The following is a 10,992-nucleotide window of genomic DNA, read 5'->3' as shown; positions in this document are numbered from 1 at the left end:
ACACCCTCCACTCCCTGTCCTGTTTTTCCCGGGGTCAGGAGTTTCATTCTCACACTGAATTAACATACACAGTGCCTCAGTATTTTCCATGTCAGGCCTCAAATACCAATAGCCATAAGCTTGAATATGTTGCCATGCACCCCCCACACTCAAGTGTCCCCATCCCTTTAGACCTGTCCTGTGGGGTTAGTTCTCCCACTGCCCGTGAAAGATAACTCAGGCAGGCCACAGAGCATGTCTGCTCAATCCCTGGAACCAAAAATATATATATATATATCCTCCAAGCATCATTTTGAATTATATTTTTCTCTCGGCCAGCTCCGACTGAGTGTCTTGACACGGGAAGCTGCCAGTGGGAAACTGGCAGAGTGGCTGGCTTTGCCTCAAGGAGGCCCTATTTCTTGCCTTCCTGTGTCTGTCTCTCCACCCTCCCCCTCACAGCTGGAAGCAGAGGAGGTGAGGGGGACATAATGCTTTACCTGACGGCCACACACTACTAGTGATTTTGGTTTCCTCTGGCTGTGGCAGATGTTCAAATGACTTTTGCTCTAGTACGATGTTTGTGGGTCTTTTATAAACTCCCAATAGCTGAATATCTCCCGCTTATACTCTGGAGCCCAAACTTTGCATTATTTTATTTTTTAATTTTTATTTTATGTTCAGGGGTACGTGTGTAGGTTTGTTATATAGGTAAGTTGTGTGTCATGGGGCTTTGGTGTACAGGTAATTTAATCTTAAATGGCTGGCGCTAATTGCCTGATAGGTCCCACCTTGAATTTGTCTAGGTGTTAGATTGGCTGCAGTTCTCTACCACTTCCTGTTATCCGAGGCCTTTACAGTGTGCCTTGGTGGCTAGTCACTGTCACCAAAAGGTACAGTTTAGGAGGGCTTGGTGGCGCCCACCTGGAGTCCCGGCTACTTGGGAGACTGAGAAAAGAGGATCACTTGGACCCAGGAGGTTGAGGCTGCAGTGAACCATTCATGTTCATGCCACTGCACGCTAGCCTGGGCAACAGAGCAAGACCCTGTCTCAAAACAAACAAAAAAACATAGCAAACCCCTGTCTCTATTAAAAAGATAGAAATTAGCTGATGGTGGCATACACCTGTAATCACAGCTACTGGCTGAGGCATGAGAATGGCTCGAACCTAGAAGATGGAAGTTGCAGTGAGCCGAGATCATACCACTGCACTCCAGCCTGAGTGATGGAGTGAGACTCTGCCTCAAAAAAAAAAAGTTTGATTACACTCTCAGCTGACAGGGGTGGGGAAAGGAAACTGATACTGTTACACATTGCTGACAGGAAGGAAGGTACACTGGTGCGGCCTCTACAGAAAGCATTTAAAAAATATCTACCGAAATCAAGTATTTACATATTCTTTGACCTAGCAGTTCTACTTCAAAGAATATACATTTACACTAGACCTTTTTTTTTTTTTTTTTTTTCCTGAGATGGAGTCTTGCTCTGTCACCCAGGCTAGAGTGTAGTGGCACAATCTCAGCTCACTACAACCTCTGCCTCTGCCTCTGCCTCCCAGGTTCAAGCGGTCCTCCTGCCTCAGTCAGCCTCCTGAGTAGTTGGGATTACAGGTGTTAACACCACCACGCGCAGCTAAGTTTTTTCTTTTGAGATGAGTCTTGCTCTGTCGCTGGGCTGGAGTGCAATGGCGGATCTCGGCTCGAGTCTGGCCACCGCCTCCCAGATTGAGCCAGCAATTTCCTGCCTCAGCCTCCAGTGAGTAGCTGGGATTACAGGCCTCCTTAGCTAAGCTTTATTTTATATATATATATATATATATAAAACTTTATATATATAACTTTATATATATTGAAGGGTGGCCTGCCCTCCACCTGTGGGTGTTTTCTCGTTAGGTGGAATATAGAGACTTGAGAAAAGAAATAAGACACAGAGACAAAAGTATAGAAAGAAAGCGGGGGCCAAAGAGGGACCGGTGCTCAACATAGAGGACCTTGACTTTGATCTCTCTGAGTTCCCTTAGTATTTAAGTAATTATCTTTACCATCTTAAAAGATAAAGGGAGTGGCAGGACAATAGGATCATTTTTAGGGAGAATCAGCAGTAAGACATAAGTGTTTGGGTGAAGGGAGAAAGGAAAGATGGAAGGTGAACAACAAGGCATAATCATGTGCTTCGGGTTCTTCCTCACCAACTTTCCGGCGAGGAAGATGCGATCAACCGAGCATCGCCAGGTAATCAATCGAAGAGATCGAAACTTACCGGCCATACTATGGAGATGCTATCAGCATTACATATCCTGCCTGCCCTCCCTTCCAGTACCAATGCATAAAAAGTCTGCCACTGGCGAGAGCAGATAATGACTTCATTTGCATGTGGACGGGCGATCACCGAGGAAGCAGCGACTTCCTATTTACACCTGAGGACCAGAGAACCTAGATCGAGTGTATGCATATTTGCAATAAAAGACTGCGCTTTCTTATGTACTTTGGCCTCATGTTTAATTACTTAGCTCTCCTAAATTAAGTTACATTAAAATTAAATCAAAACAGTTAGTGCCAAGAATTGAGAATTTTAAAATTAAAACAATAAGAACAAGGATCTCTGTGGCGTGAATAAGTTTAAAGGAAAATCATGTGCCGAGATAAACCTTTTAGCAGCATTGTTTCATCCTATCACAGGAATAAACCTTGGACAATACCTAGCTTTTAGAGGAACAAAAGGCGCACCCTACTGCGCCCAAAGTCCATTAAACGGAGTTACCACAGCACATGTCTCTTGCAAAGGAACAAAGGTTGGGGGTAGGGTCACAGATTAATAGCATCTCAAATCACGGAACAAATGGGTCCTCTTATGTCTACTTCTTTCTATATAGACACAGTAACAGGCTGATCTCTTTCTTTCCCCACATATATTATATATATATAAAAACGTTATATATATTTATATATATATATATATATATATTTTTTTTTTTCTGAGACAGCATTTCGCCTGTCACCCAGGCTGGAGTGCAGTAGCCACGATCTTAGCTCACTGCCTTCCACCTCACAGGTTCAAGCAATTCTCCTGCCTCCAGCCTCCCGAGACCAAGCTGGAACCCCACAGGCAGCTCACCACCACGCCCTGCTTATTTTGTATTTTTTAGTAGAGGCCGAGGCTTCACCATGTTCTGGCCAGGCTAGTCTCGAACTCCTGACTCTTAGTCTGCCGCCTTAGCCTCTCGAAGTGCTGGTTATAGGCATGAGCCATTGTGCTTGAGCCAATTTTTGTATTTTTAATTAAGAGACAGGATTTCACTGAATGTTGGCCAGGCTGATCTCCGAACTCTGACTGCAGGTCCACCCATGCAAGGCCTCCCAAAGTGCTGGGATTACAGGCATGAACCACTGCGCCCGCCCTTGTGTGTGTGTGTTTTTGAGATGGAGTTTTGCTCTTTTACCCAGGCTGGAGTAAAGTGGCGCGATCTCGGCTCACTGCAACCTCGGCCCCCCGGGATTCAAGCGATTCTCCTAACTTGGGCACCCGAGTAGCTAGCTGGGATTATAGGCACCCACCACCATGCAAAGCTAATTTTTGTATTTTTAGTAGAGATGGGGTTTTACTATGTTGACCAGGCTGGTCTCAAACTCCTGACCTCAGGTGATCCACCCGCCTCAGCCTCCCAAAGTGCTGGGATTACAGGCATAAGCCATGGTGCCTGGCCTGCTGGCAATCTTTGACATATCAACCTGATCTCTGCCTTCATGGTCACATGTCATTTTCTATCTGCAAGCCTATGTCCAAACTTCCCTTTTTAATAAAGGGGGTGAGAGGCCCACTCAACTCCAGTATGACCTCATTTAACCAATTACATATGCAACGACCTTATTTCCAAATAAGGTTACATTCTGAGGAACTGGGAGTTAGGACGTCAACATATGAATTTTATTGTTTTTCCTTTGACTTTTATTTTAAGTTCAGGGGTACATGTGTGGGACGTGTAGGTTTGTTACACAGGTAAACAGGTGCAATGGTGCTTTGCTGCACAGATCATCCCATCACCCAGGTATTAAGCCCAGCATCCATTAGCTATTCTTTCTGGTGCTCTTCCTTCCCCCGCTCCCCCCGACAGGACCCAGTTGTGTTGTTCCCTACCCTGTGTCCATGTGTTCTCATCATCACTTATAAGTGAGAACATGCGGACAAATGAATTCTTCACCGTTTTTTTGTTTGTTTGTTTGTTTGTTTTAGAGGAGTCTTGTACTGTCACCGGGGCTGGAGTGCAATGGTGAGATCATAGCTCACTGCAACCTCGGTCCCCTGGGTTCAAGTGATTCTCCTGCCTCAGCCTCCCATATAGCTAGCTGGAATTATAGGTGCCTGCCACCATGCCCAGCTAATTTTTGTATTTTTAGTAGATATGGGGTTTTGCCATGTTGGCCAGGCTGGTCTCGAACTCCTGACCTTGTGATCCGCCCACCTTGGCCTCTCAAAGTTCTGGGATTACAGGGGCATAAGCCGCTGTGCCTGACCTGATCTTGTTCTTTTTTTTTTTTTTTTGAGATGTAGTCTCGCTCTGTTGCCCAGGCTGGAGTGCAGTGATGCGATCTTGGCTCTCTGCAACCTCGCCTCCCGAGTTCAAGCCACTCTTCTGCCTCAGCCTTCTGAATAGCTGGGACTACAGGCCCATGCCACCATGCCTGGCTAATTTTTTATATTTTTAGTAGAGACGGGCTTTCAGCACGTTAGCCAGGATGGTCTCGACCTCCCGACCTCGTGATCTGCCCGCCTTGGCCTCCCAAAGTGCTGAGATTACAGGCATGAGACACTGCGCCCAGCCCAGCTCTTGTTCATTTTTATGGCTACAAAACATATGAATTTTTAGGAGACACAATTCAACCTGTAACACATGGTTATACTGGGGTTGAGAGCGAGATGGAACAAATACAGCCAAGTGTTGACAAATGGAGAATCTGAGTGAAAGAGGTACATGCCAAAGTTCTTGGAACTGTTCTTAAATTTTTCTGTAAGCTGAAAATTATTTCAAAATTAAAAAAAATTCCAACAAGGTGCTAGGTTTATTTATTACACAAGATCTTGGTGCTGAACCTACCATGTGAAAGGAATGGTAAAGAGACAGTAAAGGTATTTGTGTGGACTTATTGCCCACTTGCCTGGGACGTAAATGAGGGTATCAGAGATTAATATGTTACATTTACATAGGGCTTTATAATTTACAAAACACCCACAACATCAAAAAACCTTTGTTTCATTTATCTCTCAGAATAATTCTGGGAGGCAAGAACTTTTTCTGATTTTATTAAAAAAAAAAAAACTAAACTAAAGAAAGGTCATGTGACTTGTCCACAGCTTCACACAACTAAGAGATCAGTTTAAATTCTAGTCCAGGGTTTTTTTACTCTTTTGAGACTCCTTTGCAGCTGCCGTAAAAGACAATGCGGCACGACTTGAAACAACATTTTTTTTCTTTGAGACAGAGTCTTGCTCTGTCGCCCAGGCTGGAGTGCGGTGGCGCAATCTCAGCTCACTGCAAGCTCCGCCTCTGGGGTTCACGCCATTCTCCTGCCTCAGCCTTCCGAGTAGCTGGGACTACAGGCCCCTGCCACCACTCCTGGCTAATTTTTTGTATTTTTAGTAGAGACAGGGTTTCACCGTGTTTGCCAGGATGGTCTCGAACTCCTGACGTTGTGATCCACCCACCTTGGCCTCCCAAAGTGCTGGGATTACAGGCGTGAGCCGCCGCGCCCAACCCTCGAAACATTATAACATCATTTCTGCTCTTTTGGGGGATGACTTGACTTTCCGAGTAAGGAAGGTTTTCCTAGTCAGGCATGGAGGCTTATGCCTGTAATTCCAGAATGATGGGAGGCTGAGGTGGAAGGATTGCTTAAGCTCAGGAGTTAGAAACTAGCCTGGGTAACATAGCGAGACCCTGTCTCTACAAAATTAAAAAATGAGCCAGGCGTGGTGACACACACCTGTGGTCCCAACTACTCAGGAGGCTAAGATGGGAGGATTGCTTGAGCCAGGGAGATCAAGGCTGCGGTGGGCCATGTTTGAGCCACTACACTCCAGCCTGGGTGACAGAGCAAGATCCTGTAGCCTGGGTGCGGTGGCTCACGCCTGTAATCCCAGCACTTTGGGAGGCCGAGGTGGGTGGATCATGAGGTCAGGAGTTTGAGACCAGCCTGGCCAACATGGTGAAACCCCGTCTCTACTAAAGATACAAAAAATTAGCCAGGCGTGGTGGCACGTGCCTGTAATTCCAGCTAGTCAGGAGGCTGAGGCAGGAGAATTGCTTGAACCCAGGAGGCAGAGGTTGCAGTGAGCTGAGATCGTGCCATTGCACCCCCAGCCTGGGCAACAGGGTGAGATCCCATCTTAAAAAAAAAAAGATCTGGTAAAAAAAAAAAAAAAAAAAAAAAAGGAACAAGGTCTTCCTATTGATGTAAAAATGAAAATGAAATATTTTAGGTAGGAGGCTCTAAAGGTTCCCAGTATAAGGTTCACTACTACACACACTGCTTCCTCCACCGTTCCCCCTCCCCTCCCTCACCCTCACTTGGGGAAATCCCTTGTCTCTAGATGGCCTTCAATTTCCCTACCCAACCTTCAGGCCAATGCCTGGGGAACAGGATCAATAAAAGGTCTTCTTTTTTTTTTTTTTTTTTTGAGACGGAGTCTCGCTCTGTCGCCCAGGCTGGAGTGCAGTGGCCGGATCTCAGCTCACTGCAAGCTCCGCCTCCCGGGTTCACACCATTCTCCGGCCTCAGCCTCCCGAGTAGCTGGGACTACAGGCACCCGCCACCTCGCCCGGCTAGTTTTTTGTATTTCTTAATAGAGACGGGGTTTCACCCTGTTAGCCAGGATGGTCTCGATCTCCTGAAAAGGTCTTCTTTTTTTATTTTTATTTTTTTGAGACAGAATCTCACTATGTCACCCAGGCTGGAGTGCAGTTGCAGTGGCATGATCTTGGCTCACGGCAACCTCCGCCTCCCGGTTTCAAGAGATTCTCCTGCAGCAGCTTCCCAAGTAGCTGGGATTGCAGGCACGCGCCACCACTTACAGGCGTGAGCCACCATGCCTGGCCTAAGAAAAGGTCTTCAATCAATCAAAAAGGAAAGAAAAGAAAAGGTCTTCAATCCTTGTCCCCACAAGTTCCTCAACCACATCCTCTACCAGTAGCCTCTGAGACCTGCACCATCGATGGGAAAACTTCACTCTTCTTTAAAATTACCCTGGCTGGGTGCAGTGGCTCACGCTTGTAATCTCAGCACTTTGGGAGGCTGAGGTGGGCAGATCATTTGAGGTCAGGAGTTCCAGACCAGCTTAACCAACATGGTGAAACCCCATCTCTACTAAAAATACAAAAAAATTAGCTGGACGTGGTTGCACATGCCTGTAATCCCAGTGCTGAGACCAGCTCAGTAGGGGAGACCCTGACCCAGTGGCACTAGAGGAATTAAAGTCACACACACATAAAAATAGAGGTGTGAAGTGGGAAATCATGGGTCTCACAGCCTTCAGAGCTGAGAGCCCCAAACAGAGATTTACTCACGTATTTATTAACAGCAATCCAGTCATTAGCATTGTTTCTATAGATATTAAATTAACTAAAAGTATCCCTTATGGGAAATGAAGGGATGGGCCGAATTAAAGGAATAGATTGGGCTAGTTAACTGCAGCAGGAGCATGTCCTTAAGGCACAGATGGCTCATGCTATTGTTTGTGACTTAAGAACGCCTTTAAGCGGTTTTTCACCCTGGGTGGGCCAGGTGTTCCTTGCCCTCATTCCTGTAACCCCACAACCTTCCAGCTTGGGCGTTAGGGCCACTATGAACATGTCACAGTGCTGCAGAGATTCTGTTTGTGGCCAGTTTTGGGACCAGTTTATGGCCAGATTTGGGGGGCCTGCTCCCAACATCCCAGCTACTTAGGAGGCTGAGGAAGGAGAATTGCTTGAACCCAGGAGACAGAGATTGCAGAGAGCTGAAATTGTGCTGCTGCGCCCCAGCCTGGGAGACAGAGCGAGACTCCATCTCTAAATAAATAAATAAATAAATAAGTAGAGTAAAATAACCCCAACCCAATAGCCAAGTCCCAATCACATACCCTTGCCCTGCTGATCCATCATGGTCTTTGTCTTTTTATAAGCCTCCCCTTGGGCTCATGCAGTCAATGATAATCCTTGCATTATCATTAGGAAGAGAGTGCTCTGGGTTATAACATCTCAAACTTAGCTGCCTGCAGACCCAGTGGGGAGAATTACTCCTGTGAGAACTCAAGTCCCTTCTGCTTATTCCCACTCGCCTTGGTTAGGATAGACCATCTCACCCCCTACCATCCAGCTAGAAGGGGCTTTAGATCCTTGACTGACAATGGCCCACAGATGCATGGTAGTTCCATTTCCTCACTCTCTATCAGTTGGGGCATAAGACTTTGAGCCGTGAGGCTTTGAGACTTGAGACCCAGAGTGACAGGCAATTCTAGTTTATGCCTCCATGTTGGGCCTTCAGTTTCCAAATCACAGAATTATACTATGAAAAAGCTGAAAAGAGTTCATGGATCATTTAGTCCAGACCTTTCACATCACACTGGATGTTTACATAATTGATCCGAAGGCTCAGAGGGTCCGCTTTCTTTTCTCTTAAGTGTGGGAATTAGGGTCAGGACTGGCAGGTGCAGGACTTGCCATGGCCATGCCCCTTAATCCCGGCAGTGCTGAGCAAGGCCTTCCATCCCAGCCCCCGATCCAGCCAGCTGTCTGACTGTGAGTCAGGATGGCAGAGGAGGGTGATGTGGATGAGGGGGATGTGTTCCTGGCATTTGCCCAGGGTCCCTCTCCTCCCAGGGGTCCCATGCGACGTGCCTTGGACAAGGCTTTCTTTATCTTCCTGGCCCTCTTCCTGACACTGCTGATGCTGGAGGTTGCTTATAAGCTGCTGTGGTCACTACCATGGGCAAAGTTAGGGGACTGGCTCCTGGGGACACCTCAGAAGGAGGAGGAGCTGGAATTGTGACCACCTTTCCTATAAACATCTTCTTTCCTCGCCAAGGAGGTGAGAGGGGAGACAGGAGGGAAATGGGAGTGTTGGGGGCTGTGGAGGAGATGCTTGGATAGCTTAGGGCAGCAGTCTTTTTTTTTTGGTGGGGTGGGGGATGGAGTTTTGCTCTTGTTGCTGGGGCTGGAGTGCAATGGTACGATCTTGGCTCACTGCAACCTCTGCCTCCAGAGTTCAAGGGATTCTCCTGCCTCAGCCTCCTAAGTAGCTGGGATTACAGGCATGTGCCACCACACCCGGCTAATTTTGTATTTTTAGTAGAGACAGGGTTTCTCCATGTTGGTCAGGCTGGTCTCGAACCCTGACCTCAGGTGATCTGCCCGCCTTGGCCTCCCAAAGTGCTGGAATTACAGGCGTGAGCCACTGCGCCCAGCCAGGGCAGCAATCTTAAATTCTGCACCTATACTCAGGGAAATAATTTTGAAAAAGTATATACTCCTTCACATATCTTTAAGTAGGTATCTAAAAATTTTCATCATCAGTTAAAATTGTGGCCGGGCACAGTGGCTTATGCCTGTAATCCCAGAACTTTGGGAGGCCGAGGCAGGGGGCCGACCTGAGGTCAGGAGTTCAAGATCAGTCTGGCAAATATGGTGAAACCCTGTGTCTACTAAAAATACAAAAACTAGCTGGGCAAGTTGGTGGGCACCTGATTCTCTGCCTCAGCAACTTGGAGGCTGAGGAGGAGAATCGCTTGAACCCCGGAGGCAGTTGCAGTGAGCCGAGATCACACCATTGCCCTCTGGCCTGGGTGATAAGAGTGAGACTCCCTCCAAAAATAAATAAATAAATAAATAAAAATTGTTTCAAGGATGTAATTCTGGCATATTGAAAATATTCACATTTATTTATTTATTTATTTATTTATTTATTTATTTATTTATTTGAGGTGGAGTCTTGCTCTGTCTCCCAGGCTGCACTGCAGTGGCACAATCTTGGCTCACTGCAACCTCTGCCTCTGGGGTTCAAGCTATTCTCCTGCCACAGCCTTCTGAGTAGCTGGGACCACAGGTGTGTACCAGCACGCCTGACTGATTTTTATATTTTTAGCAGAGACGGGGATTTCACTATGTTGGCCAGGCTGGTCTCGAACTCCTTTTTTGTTTTTTGAGACAGAGTCCTTCTGTCGCCCAGGCTGGAGTGCAGTGGCAGTGATCTCGGCTCACTGCAGCCTCTGCCTCCCAGATTCAAGTGGTTCTCCTGTCTCAGGCCCCCAAATAGCTGGGATTACAGGTGTGCGCCACCATGCCCAGCCATTTTTGTATTTTTAGTAGAGATGGGGTTTCACCGTGTTGGCAAGGCTGGTCTGGAACTCCTGATGTCAAGTGATCCACCCACCTCAGCCTCCCAAAGTGCTGGGATTACAGGCGTGAGCCACTGCACCCAGCCTATTTATTTATTTATTGAGATGAGGTCTCACTATGTTGCCTAGGCTGGTCTGTACTCCTGAGATCAAGCAATCCACCCACCTCAACTTCCCAAAGTGCTAGGATTATAGGCGGTGAGCCACAGCATCTGGCCACATTTTATTTTATTTTATTTTATTTATTTATTTATTATTTAAAAAATTTTTTTAGTTTTTGAGATGGAGTCTTGCTCTGTCACCCAGGCTGGAGTGCAGTGTCAAAATCTCGGCTCACTGCAACCTCCACCTCCTGGGTTCAAGCGATTCTTCTGCCTCAGCCTCCCAAGTAGCTGGGACTACAGGTGCCAGCCACCACGCCTGGCTAATTTTTGTATTTTTAGTAGAGAAGGGGTGTCACCATATTGGCCAGGCTGGTCTCAAACTCCTAGACCTCGTGATCTGCCCGCCTCGGCCTCCCAAAGTGCTGGAATTACAGGCATGAGCCACGCGCCTGACCTATTTATTTTTGTGAGACAGAGTCTCTCTATGTTGCCCAGGCTGGAGTGCAGTGGTGCGATGTTGGCTCACGACAACCTCCGCCTCCC

At 47.0% G+C, this 10,992-nt stretch overlaps 1 protein-coding gene across 1 annotated transcript; it reads left to right on the top strand.

The window, feature by feature from the left end:
* Positions 1–7,964: 7,964 nt before the first annotated feature.
* On the top strand, positions 7,965–9,172 carry SMIM40 (small integral membrane protein 40). The gene has a single exon (XM_031667670.1). It carries the CDS (start codon positions 8,761–8,763, stop codon positions 8,998–9,000), a length of 240 nt encoding a protein of 79 aa, XP_031523530.1. The 5' UTR covers positions 7,965–8,760; the 3' UTR covers positions 9,001–9,172.
* The last annotated feature ends 1,820 nt before the right edge of the window (positions 9,173–10,992 follow it).

The sequence above is a fragment of the Papio anubis genome, chromosome 6 (genome assembly GCF_008728515.1).
Source record: "Papio anubis isolate 15944 chromosome 6, Panubis1.0, whole genome shotgun sequence".
In the NCBI taxonomy this organism is placed as follows: domain Eukaryota; kingdom Metazoa; phylum Chordata; class Mammalia; order Primates; family Cercopithecidae; genus Papio; species Papio anubis.
Note: the sequence above shows the minus strand (reverse complement) of the source record. Positions and strands in the feature narration are given on the sequence as shown.